The 12145-nt window shown below is 32.9% G+C and overlaps 2 protein-coding genes and 2 non-coding genes across 5 annotated transcripts; 1 reads left to right on the top strand and 3 right to left on the bottom strand.

The window, feature by feature from the left end:
- Window positions 1-543: 543 nt before the first annotated feature.
- On the bottom strand, window positions 544-615 carry TRNAP-UGG. The gene has a single exon. It is a non-coding gene; the product is annotated as a tRNA-Pro (tRNA).
- Window positions 616-2925: 2310 nt separating this feature from the next.
- Window positions 2926-5397, top strand: LOC111379592 (U1 small nuclear ribonucleoprotein C-like). The gene is made up of 6 exons (XM_023002997.1): window positions 2926-3059; window positions 3555-3591; window positions 3684-3726; window positions 4091-4132; window positions 4224-4446; window positions 5018-5397. Exons 2-6 carry the CDS (start codon window positions 3584-3586, stop codon window positions 5227-5229), a joined length of 528 nt encoding a protein of 175 aa, XP_022858765.1. The 5' UTR covers window positions 2926-3059; window positions 3555-3583; the 3' UTR covers window positions 5230-5397.
- Window positions 5398-6014: 617 nt separating this feature from the next.
- On the bottom strand, window positions 6015-9572 carry LOC111379589. 2 transcript variants are annotated; one of them, XM_023002993.1, is made up of 4 exons: window positions 9373-9572; window positions 7710-8419; window positions 7506-7625; window positions 6015-7394 (listed from the first exon to the last, which is right to left on the bottom strand). In XM_023002993.1, exons 2-4 carry the CDS (start codon window positions 8409-8411, stop codon window positions 6474-6476), a joined length of 1743 nt encoding a protein of 580 aa, XP_022858761.1. In that variant the 5' UTR covers window positions 8412-8419; window positions 9373-9572; the 3' UTR covers window positions 6015-6473. The 2 variants fall into 2 exon arrangements, with proteins under 2 accessions (XP_022858761.1, XP_022858762.1); XM_023002994.1 differs by having other exon boundaries at window positions 7710-8509; window positions 9373-9549.
- Window positions 9573-10999: 1427 nt separating this feature from the next.
- Window positions 11000-11071, bottom strand: TRNAP-UGG. The gene has a single exon. It is a non-coding gene; the product is annotated as a tRNA-Pro (tRNA).
- Between the last annotated feature and the right edge of the window lie 1074 nt (window positions 11072-12145).

Here is a 12145-nt window from a genome sequence, read left to right as displayed (position 1 = left end):
TTTTACTTTTTATGTGCAATTGAAGCAATCTTGAGTTTTTTAAAAAAAAGGAAAAATATAAAAGGAAACCACGGGTTTAAAAAAGTAACGCTTTTACTTCTAAACATAATTATGAAATTCATTTTTGAATATTCCCTATTTGTTTTTCGTTTTTTTTTTTTTAAAAAAAATCTCTTTGATTCTCATATTTATTTTCAATGACATATTTAAAAAAAAAAAAGAAAAAAAAAGAAAAGAGAAACTCAAAATTTTTTCCTACTTTTTAACAACACATTCTACAAAAAATCAATATTTAAAATATGATTGTATTACATATAAATAATAGGATTACATAATGGTATACATACACATGATATTGTGAGACATGATTGGACTAGAATTTTTTCAATCAAATAGAAAAATAAAAACTTTCATTCCTCTTTTGACTACTCATCTCTTAACTGATTATATATAAGAAGCATTATTCTTTAAAATCATTTTTTTCCCTCAATAATAGTAATCAAACAAGGGTTAAGTAATTTTCATTCATCACAACATGAAAAAGGGGCATTCCGAGAATCGAACTCGGGACCTCTCGCACCCAAAGCGAGAATCATACCACTAGACCAAATGCCCATCGATGCTACGCTGCTTCCATTTATCTATCTATCCAGTCTTTTAATAAATTATTATTATGACTGAATTCTTAGTTCTAGTTGCGAATTTATTTTAAATGAAAGACAAAGTACTAATACTGGTGGCAAGCAAGAGAGAATAAATTCGTGCCATTTCGAAGAAAATGTGTCACCTCTTGAAATATATATGTCGGAAATTATAACTTCAATAGCTAAAACAAGAAACATATATAATTATATACTAATCCTCATGCAATTTTTGTCTCTTTCAAATAAACAACTAGACATAAAAACTGATTAAATGTTTTTGATGGATGACGATTATGGCCAATGATTTCATAAATTTCACAAAATACTCTTATTATATAGACTTGTTATTGTATCAATTTACATACGAAACACTAACAGATGAATTAAAGCATGTACAAGACCCCGAATCGAATTCAAAATCAATCATTCTCTGTGCCATGTCCTGTATCGAACATATGCCTAGACGAAAAAATCGATAAAACCAACCAACTCGAACCAACACGGGTCGGTTCGACATAGATAATTAGTTTGGTTTGATTTTCTTTTCTTTTGAACAAAATCATGGTAGTCGGTTCAATTATGGTTTGAAGTCTCAAACTGTTGGTTAATCAAATTAATCCAACCCACTTACACGTGTATTTTTATTTTTAATTTCAGAAAAATAAAAATCAAAAGATGAGCCCTAATCTTGTAATTATATTTCGATTCCTTCAATATATGATATTGTCGGTAAATAATAGCATTGTGAATTTTTTTTCACATGCTCATTATGTTATGCTTAACATTTTTTTTTACTCAGACAGTTAAATTATATAATATATAAAAAAATCAACAAAATTCTTAAGTTTTCCGTTGATCCGATTCTATTAACCTGATTTTATTTATTAGTTATTAGTTATCGTAATATAAACTTATTTGGTTATTTTAGTTCTTGTAATCTAAGTATGCTCAAAATTAAGACAATTAATTTTTAAAAAATAAAATTTGAATTAAAAGTCCAAACCGATTAACTAAACCGATTTAGTTTCATTCAATTTGATTTTAAGAGCTAGAGTGGTTTAACTTGGGTTGAAATTCGTTCAAATCGATTAATTTAGTTTTATTTTGGATTGGAGTCGAAATAGATCCAAATCAAATTGCGTCCAAACCTAACCAAACGTACTCCTCTTCCCATATGGCAAGGCGAATCTTCAATAGTGAAATAATAGCTAATATTATTGAAATGTGTACTTATAATATTATCATATACATTATCATCTGACATTCCACCAATAAACATACGTGTGTACTGATTGTTTCGAATTTGTCGACCTGATTAGGGGAGTAGGCAGAGCCGGTCCTGGGCACAGACAAATGAGGCCCGTGCCTCAAGTCCAAACCCACAAAGGGTCTATTTTGGCCCAAAGTTTTTATTTTTTATATTTTTTATATTGAAAGAAAGAAAATAGTTTTTTCATTAATTTTGAGATGATTAAGATATTTGTTTGTTGTTTTAATTTTAAGTTTTAAGTTAATAATGTGTTGCATAATATATCGTCGAATTTTGCATTTACGTTCATTTTGGAGGGCCTAATTTTTGGACTTCGCCTCGGACCCCGACAATCACATGACCGGCCCTGGGAGTAGGTGACGCACAATTCATCTCTCATGAATTTTAGAAGTGTGTTATATTTTGTTAGAAATATTAGTAGACGAGGAACTCTAAACAGATTACAATTCTCTCAAAAATAAAGAGAGTTCAGCTGCAGTTATTATACTCCACCGCACCCTCGTTCTGTTATGACTTCCTCACCAGCCAAGGTGATCATCCTCTAAAATGGCTCCATCTTCACCCACAAATTCTAATGGGTAAATGCAGAAATTCCGTTATTTCGTCATATACTGTAGATTGGATTTTTCCATTTCTATAAACCATAGAGCCCATGTATGTGAGAAAATATTTGATTTTTTTAAGTTCTGATGGTACGTCGGGTTTTTCTCCTTGAGTTTGTTTATTTCGGTTTGATGATTTTGTCCACCGTATGCGCAAAAGGGTATATCTGTTGTTATTCTCGGAAAAAAATGGATTGTTTTCATGTTTTCGATTGTTTCTAAATTGGGATTAAGTTAGTAGTGTTGTAATTGTAATGATGCTTTAAATCTAAATTTTTTTCTTATTTATAATCATATATTTCTCATTGATTTAACATGAATAATATATTTTTTAGATAGAATGTGGCTCATACATGGATTTGATACAATAAAGTCACAGTTATAAATTAAATAGTCCCAAATTTAACCCTAACCAAATCTTCTCCCAATGAATAATTTTAGGTTGGCGTGCTTGAGAGCAATATAATAAGTGTCAGTGGAGTAGGCTTTATGGTTTTTTTCCCATTTGAGTACGTCGTCTTGCGTATTGAAATTCATCCAAAGGTAGAAGAAGACTATTTTTTTTTATTTTTTTTATTTTTTAAACTGGGTACTTGGTTGGGCTATGCTTATTGCAACTCTTGGATTCGTTTCTAATTTTCATTGTTCTATATGGAATTTTACATTGTGCTAGCTTTGAATAGAATATGTTATGTGGATTTGGCTGAAAAAATGTTCCACGAGGAGTAATAGTGTTGAATCAATGAATTTTTTGTTGCTAATCTTAGGTAATCTGTTGGAATCCATCATTTCCTTATGCAGAGGATAGAATTTTGACAGTTCATTAGCTTTGGGTAGAAGAATACCTTGTGATTAATGTATTATTTTTCTATTTTATGTCTGTAGTGATGTAAATTTTGATTTAGTGTGTAAAGACTGAGCATTTTTGTAAATATTTATTGATATGTTAATATTTATGCGATCTAGGGTTTTGTTCGTTCTTTTGGTGTATGATTTTTATTTTTATTTTTATTTTTTTGGTGCCCCGCTGTTTCACAGATTGTTAAAGAAGTTCTTCGTAACACATAATGCCCAGGTATATCTTTCTCTTTTCTTATTCTTTTTATAATATATCTGAATTTAGAGTCATCGAATTTCAATCTTTGATGTATTTGTTTATGTCTTCAGGTATTATTGTGATTATTGTGACACCTACTTGACACACGATTCCGTGAGTCATCATCCTTCTTCTGTAATTGTTTATATTTTTTCATTAAGTTTTTTGCGAAAACTTGAAATTTATCCATGGAAAAAGAAAGAAGATAGTGATGCTATAGGTCCAATAATGCTTAATTTTTTGTCACATTCAAAAATCTTCTCTATTAATTTTCTGTTATTATTGCTTCTGAAAATGTAAATGTCTTAATTTTATTCCTTTTCTTTCTCCTCTTGATTATTTAGTCATTGTGAGATTACTTTTTCAAAGAACTATCTGGGTTATTTCTCACATTTTTATCATTTATCTGATATTTGATGTTTTTTAAAGTCTTTCACTTTCATAATTGCTTATTTTTTGAAATTTTTTGGGTGTACAGCCTTCTGTTAGAAAACAACATAACGCGGGATACAAACATAAGGTATTCTCACTTTAACTTCAACCCGCCCCCAACTTCGTCTTATTTCTTGCTTGAAGGTTTATGTAAAAGTCATTTTATACATTTCGAGCAGGCAAATGTGCGTACTTATTATCAACAATATGAGGCACAATTGAACCAAAGTTTGATTGATCAAAAGGTCAAGGAGCATCTTGGGGCATTTAGGCCTCCTGTTGCTCCATACCCTCAGATGAGACCTGGTCTACCAATTCTACCTACTCCAATGCCGATTCCAGGGGCTCAGTTTCCAGGTTTTAGGCCTCCAGTTTTGCCAAGGCCCATGCTTGGAGCTCCTGGTATGTGAAATGTTTTAATGTGATCCCAGCCTTTTTCCCCTTAAATTTTTCATCTTTTCTTGCTTATGCTCAGCTGATATTTGATCGAAGCATATGTCCCAGGAAGTTGGCATTTATATGAGTTTTTGTCTTCTAGATAATCTACGTATCTTAGAATCAAGAACGCAAAACACTGCAAGATCAGGGACTTGAATCAGTGTAGGGATTGTTGTATGCTTATCAATGGGTTTGGGGAGGGAATATCAGGTGCTAAGAAATGGAGGTGTTAGCCAATAGATTTCTCTGAGACGTTGTTTGGCTAAAGCTCAAAAGAAGTAAATGTTACTCTGAAATACCTTTTATATCCAATTATGTGTGAATACAGTACTTTCCTTTTTAAAAAAGTAAGTTAATTTTGAAAGTAACTCTTGCTTAACTGTCAATATAAGTAACTTATTTTCAACTTTGACCCATAAAAACGTTATTTATTGAGGACATGACTAAACTTTCAGGCTTAGCCAAACATGCTCTTAATCTGGCAAGTGCTTCATTGCTTCTCTAGAACTTTGTATTTACGTCTTCATGTCGCCAGGTTATATGGCTCCTCCACCTGGTCAAGCAAATGGTTTTCAAATGCCCGCAAGTGCTCCTCCTCCGACGGTTTCTGGAAGTGCGGGAATGCCTACTAGTGGTGCCCCACCAATGTTTACTCCCCAAATGTATCCAGGGAATGCCTCTGTACAAACAACTGGAGGCATTGATGGTTCTAATACGGATGCTCAAGCTCCCGAGACTGATCAGTAATAGGATACTTGTGCAAGGAATTTAGTGGTCCCATAAAGATGGCCTTTGTTCTTATAGGCCCGTAGACGATTGCTGAAATCATTATTTGAGAGAGGCTTTGGAACTGTTAAAGATGTACTGTGATCTGTAATGTTTCCTTGAAATGAATGTGTGAACTTTTGAATCTAACTCGTTTCGTCAACACAAATTAACAGTAGCATATAGGTTAGAGGGAGAAAAAGCACGAAGTCAAACTTCGTTTGCTTATTATAGGATACATATCAAACAAGAAAACACCAGTCATACACGCTCATCCTTTTCTTTTTTCCCTTGTTACCATAAATATTGAAGTGTTTTTAGTCTCTCAATATAACCTACTTTTAGAGATCTACTATACGCATTTTCAAAGGGTATTTGCAACAAAACGAAATGGATACAAATAATTTATGCTGGCAACTCCAACTTTATTAAGATAAAACTTGGTTTAAATAATTTGTGCTGCCCACTCCAACTTTATTAAGAATAAAACTTGGTTTCTTGGTACCATCAACAACGAAAAACTACAGTTTTCTCGAAAAGTACCTGTTTTTTGCAATGAAAACTCTAGTGTATGGATCTGCAGCACTAAAAGAACCCGATATCAGTTAAATAACAGCCACACCAAGATATTTTTGATGCCCTCCGGCAACATTGGTCTTAAACCAGATTTCTCTATCCATCAAACATTGGAAGAACAAAATCATTCACTGCTGATTGAGATGCAAAAGACCAATAATATTCGTTGATAGTAGAGAAGACGACATACATTAGCTAAAAATGTTACTTGAAGTGTTAGAAATGTACTCTTTACTCTTGGAACTTCCATCCTGAATTAAGACTGATTACAAATACATGGAAATAAAGCAAACTGATAGAACATCTCAGATTGAACAGAAAGGATAGATTTAATCCTGACGGGAAGGAAAGTAGTGCTTTGGAATTGATTCAGACAAGAACAGACCCACAAGACTAATCAATCAGCATGCAAAATCTTAGCATAAGAAGTACGCCACATCCTCTCAAAAGTTGATCAAGCATTCTTCTCCTAGACAGGTTTTAGGAGTCTAGACTCCAAGTACACAAAAATAAAGTAAAATAAAGAGAATTTATGCAGAGTTACAACTCTTTTGTTAAATCTTGATCCGCACAGGAAAGCTTGAGAGTGCAGGATGTACCCGTTAAAAGCATAATTTTATGAAGGTAACGAGATGAGTGCAGAGATTCATTCAGCGGCGTGTGACAGAGGGTCCTCCAAAAGAATAGCGGTTTGAGACTGTTGTGGACATGTATTTGGTCTCGCCGCCAAGGAGGTGGTATCTCTGATTGTATTCAGATGGTTCCAGGGAAGCTTGTGTCAAAAGCGGTCTTTGATTGTATTCAGAAAGTTCACGAGGAGCATATGATGTATATGATCTTTCTTCATCAGGAATTATTCTTCCCAGATGAGTTGCTGATCCACTTGTGGAGTTTAGATAATTTCTAGGAGGATGTAATCTGGCAGGTGGTGTTGTTGTCGTTGGTGGCAGCGAAAGATATCGATTTACCAATGATGTGGTGCTTTCATTATAAAGATTATATGCCACTTCAACAGCTTGATTAGTACTTACCATAGGAGACACCTCAGTCTGCATTTCACGGGGACCTCTGAGCCCATAAGTGCGGTACTCTTTTTCACTGAGAAAAAAAGTATCAGGTCGACTGACCTCTCTCTGTTGTAAAGTTACATTGTTATATGTAGAAGCAGGGTTCCTTAGAAGCTGATCCTTCTCTTGTTCAAGATTTCTAGGCTCCCGTGCACGGGCAACGGCAACGGTACCACCTACAGCGGTTGGCAACAGATCACTTCCCTGTCGAAGACCATAATTTCTGTATTCTTGCTCTGTGAGAAAAAGTGGACCCTGTGAAGGAACATCAGTGGAAGAGACATGGTGCTCAGAGAATTTCCTCTCTTTATCAACCCAGATAATGTCTTCTCCTGGTTTAATACTGCCATGATGTCTGAAGTTCTCCTCAGTGTGCAAAATTGCTGTTGGCAAGACTTTTGGTGCTGGAGCAGGAACATGCACAAATTCCGATCCCCGAACCAAAGACTTACCATTTGAATGCAACTTTGGGGTTGGCTGGAATAAACTTGACAGGTGCTTTACCTGCAAGGAAGAGAAACAGCGGTTGGGAATATTTGTAGTTAGAATTCCACAAATACACATTTTGAAAATATAAAACTACTGATGAATGAAAAGAAAAGGTTATCTTCTTACTTGGGACGAGGTTAACTCTGTCTTGAACTTGCGAGTCCTTTCATCATAATTGTCTTTGATTGCTTTCTTAAATATATTCTCAGGCAGCGGAAGGCAATCCCTATGAACAGCGAAGCGGACCTGTTGAATGAAAAACTATAATTATAAAAATATCCTCAGGTTAAATGGATATAAAACAGAGTTAAGGCATCTAGAGATAGCAACCTGAGCAGGGAAGGCCCCCCCAAATGCAGCTGGTTCAAGTTTCATGCCACCAGAAGAAGATGCTTCATAGATTCCATACAGGAGCTTGAGATCAAAATCATAGAGGAAAAGCTTAAGACCAGGCTTTATGCCCATTACAAACTCTTTCCGGCTTGCTGAGATACCCATCACATGGTAACGGAAACAATCTGGTTTAGTTTTGGTATTACACATAAAAATCAGTCCACCAAGATTTTTCCCGGGCTTCTCATCTTCATTTTTCTCATTTAAAATACCCCTTTTCTCTTTCCCATGAGGTGAACTTGCATCATTTGTTCCATCTTTTTTATTACTATTATTTTCTTCTACTCCTTCATTTGTTCTCTTCCTTTTATTGCCTTTTATGGCTTGAACCTCTGAAATGGTTTTTGCTTCTTCGCCTGGGGCAGAATTTGGAATTGGACATTTGCCTGCAATCTGAGGATTGGGCTCAAGAGCCCTGGGAGCCTTCTCATCAGAAACTACTGATACTGAAGTAGATCCCACAGCAATTCCACCTTTTCTCTCGTCTTCCAATGGTTTTTTGTTAGACACTATTTGTTTAGATTTGGTGGCTTTGCCACCTTTTTTCTTGTTATTCGGCATTTTGTTGTTCAAAACCACCTCTCTAGAAGTAGATTCAGCAGCAACACGAACTTTCTTCCTCTGTCTTGTGCGTGCCATATCCTTTTCTGCTAACCAAGCCTCTTCTCAAAGTCAGATGAAATAGTGCAAATACCTCACAAGTGACAATTGTTTGCATTTGGAACATGAATTCAATTCTAAATCACAAAGAGCATTCTTACATTAAGCAACAGCAATACAGAAGTCATAAAGGTAAGGGTTCCAAAAAAAAATACCCAGCACAATACATAAGAGGGGAAATGAAAGCCTTTTGCAGCTAAACGAAATGTTTCTTTCTCGTCGAGTATTACCAAGCATCCAATTGTTTCAGAAGACTAAAAGTTGACTCGTTTCTTTTCTAGTCCAGCCATTTGGAAATGAGAAGAACAATCGCCGAGTGTTTGAAACACCAACAAGACAATAATTTTACACTTATGAAAATGGTATCAAGTACCAGAAATCAAATGTAATATAATTTTCTAGTACATTGTGACAGCGAGATACTCCTACCTTTCATTTTTCCCCTTTCCCTTTTAAATTGGTTTAATTCAACGCCTCTCTATAACTTCGCTTGTGCATCACATATGGTAGCTAGGATTTACATCTGATTTTTATTGTCTTCAGTTCATATTCAATCGACAGGGAGCGGAAACGGAATTCAATATCTACGAAATTTTCTACTCCCATTATCTTCATTTTACAGAAAGGAATCATAAGCAAATGAAAAACATACTCGGAAAAAAAAAAAAAAAACTTTGCTCTTTAGTCAGTAATAGCTAATTTCAAAACCTATTTCCATTCCTTCCCAAAATTAAGTACTATATTGAGTTAGACAAGAAAATCACCCGACAAAACTGAAACAACCGGAGATTACAGAAAAGACAACATAAAAATCACAAAAAACTATTATTCGGCCCCAAATAACCATTAATTGCAAATACAATAATAATAATAATAATAATAATAATAATAATAATAATAATAATAATAATAATAATTGAGTAAAAGTTGTACAAATGACCTCGAATTGATGCTTGGTCAAGTAGATCGAAAGAGAGATTTGATATTAGCAAGAGATAATTGGCGCAGATTTCAGCAAATTGATTTCGGTGAATCGAGGAAGACGATGTTTCTGTGCGGGCTGGGATGAGAAGTGTAAAGATACATATTGGGCCCAAATTAAAAAACAATAGATTTGATGTGAAGGAAAATATATATATATATATACATATTTTTTTTTTTTTAATTTTTTTGTACCCATCAATACACGCAAATATATTGCCTATGAAATTTAGGTTATTCGACTTGTACAAGCTTACCGCCTCCTTAGGTGAGATGGATCATTCTTGCTGTAGCACAGCCCGTGCAATTAAATTTCACCTTTAAAGGCGCTATCAAGTTAAACCCGTCAAATCAAAATAGAAACCATAAATGAGGTACAGAGAAAAAGGATTAAACTTCCCATACGAACGAAGTTATGGGGCTTTCTTAGCATATATATAGTTCGTTCATGTTTTAAGTACCTTTTTACTTTTTATGTGCAATTGAAGCAATCTCGAGGCTTTTTTTTTTTTTTAAAGAAAAAGGAAAAATATACAAGGGAACCGCGGCTTTAAAAAAGTAGTCTTTTTACTTCTAAACATAATTATGAAATTCATTTTTGAATATTCCTTATTTGTTTTCCTTTAAAAAATGTCTTTAATTCTCATATTCATTTTCAATCACATATTTTCCAAAAAAAAAAAAAAAAATCCCTACTTTTTAACAATACATTCAAGAAAAATCAATATCTAAAATTTGATTGTATTACATATATATAATAGGATTATATAATGGTATACATACACATGATATTGTGAGACGTGATTGGACTAGAATTTTTTCACACAAATAGAAAAAAAATTTCATTCTTCTTTGGGCACCTCATCTATTAAATGAGTATATACAAGTAGCATTATTCTTTAAATTATCATTATTTCTTCACAACTGTCAAATTAGAATAGAAACCATAAACGAGGTACATGAAAAAAGGATTAAACTTCACATACGAAACAAGTTATTATGCTTTCTTAGCATATATATAGTTCATTCATGTTTTAAGTACCTTTTTACTTTTTATGTGCAATTGAAGCAATCTTGAGTTTTTTAAAAAAAAGGAAAAATATAAAAGGAAACCACGGGTTTAAAAAAGTAACGCTTTTACTTCTAAACATAATTATGAAATTCATTTTTGAATATTCCCTATTTGTTTTTCGTTTTTTTTTTTTTAAAAAAAATCTCTTTGATTCTCATATTTATTTTCAATAACATATTTAAAAAAAAAAAGAAAAAAAAAGAAAAGAGAAACTCAAAATTTTTTCCTACTTTTTAACAACACATTCTACAAAAAATCAATATTTAAAATATGATTGTATTACATATAAATAATAGGATTACATAATGGTATACATACACATGATATTGTGAGACATGATTGGACTAGAATTTTTTCAATCAAATAGAAAAATAAAAACTTTCATTCCTCTTTTGACTACTCATCTCTTAACTGATTATATATAAGAAGCATTATTCTTTAAAATCATTTTTTTCCCTCAATAATAGTAATCAAACAAGGGTTAAGTAATTTTCATTCATCACAACATGAAAAAGGGGCATTCCGAGAATCGAACTCGGGACCTCTCGCACCCAAAGCGAGAATCATACCACTAGACCAAATGCCCATCGATGCTACGCTGCTTCCATTTATCTATCTATCCAGTCTTTTAATAAATTATTATTATGACTGAATTCTTAGTTCTAGTTGCGAATTTATTTTAAATGAAAGACAAAGTACTAATACTGGTGGCAAGCAAGAGAGAATAAATTCGTGCCATTTCGAAGAAAATGTGTCACCTCTTGAAATATATATGTCGGAAATTATAACTTCAATAGCTAAAACAAGAAACATATATAATTATATACTAATCCTCATGCAATTTTTGTCTCTTTCAAATAAACAACTAGACATAAAAACTGATTAAATGTTTTTGATGGATGACGATTATGGCCAATGATTTCATAAATTTCACAAAATACTCTTATTATATAGACTTGTTATTGTATCAATTTACATACGAAACACTAACAGATGAATTAAAGCATGTACAAGACCCCGAATCGAATTCAAAATCAATCATTCTCTGTGCCATGTCCTGTATCGAACATATGCCTAGACGAAAAAATCGATAAAACCAACCAACTCGAACCAACACGGGTCGGTTCGACATAGATAATTAGTTTGGTTTGATTTTCTTTTCTTTTGAACAAAATCATGGTAGTCGGTTCAATTATGGTTTGAAGTCTCAAACTGTTGGTTAATCAAATTAATCCAACCCACTTACACGTGTATTTTTATTTTTAATTTCAGAAAAATAAAAATCAAAAGATGAGCCCTAATCTTGTAATTATATTTCGATTCCTTCAATATATGATATTGTCGGTAAATAATAGCATTGTGAATTTTTTTTCACATGCTCATTATGTTATGCTTAACATTTTTTTTTACTCAGACAGTTAAATTATATAATATATAAAAAAATCAACAAAATTCTTAAGTTTTCCGTTGATCCGATTCTATTAACCTGATTTTATTTATTAGTTATTAGTTATCGTAATATAAACTTATTTGGTTATTTTAGTTCTTGTAATCTAAGTATGCTCAAAATTAAGACAATTAATTTTTAAAAAATAAAATTTGAATTAAAAGTCCAAACCGATTAACTAAACCGATTTAGTTTCATTCAATTTGATTTTAA

This window comes from Olea europaea, unplaced genomic scaffold (assembly GCF_002742605.1).
Source record: "Olea europaea var. sylvestris unplaced genomic scaffold, O_europaea_v1 scaffold2007, whole genome shotgun sequence".
Classification (NCBI taxonomy): domain Eukaryota; kingdom Viridiplantae; phylum Streptophyta; class Magnoliopsida; order Lamiales; family Oleaceae; genus Olea; species Olea europaea.
Note: the sequence above shows the minus strand (reverse complement) of the source record. Positions and strands in the feature narration are given on the sequence as shown.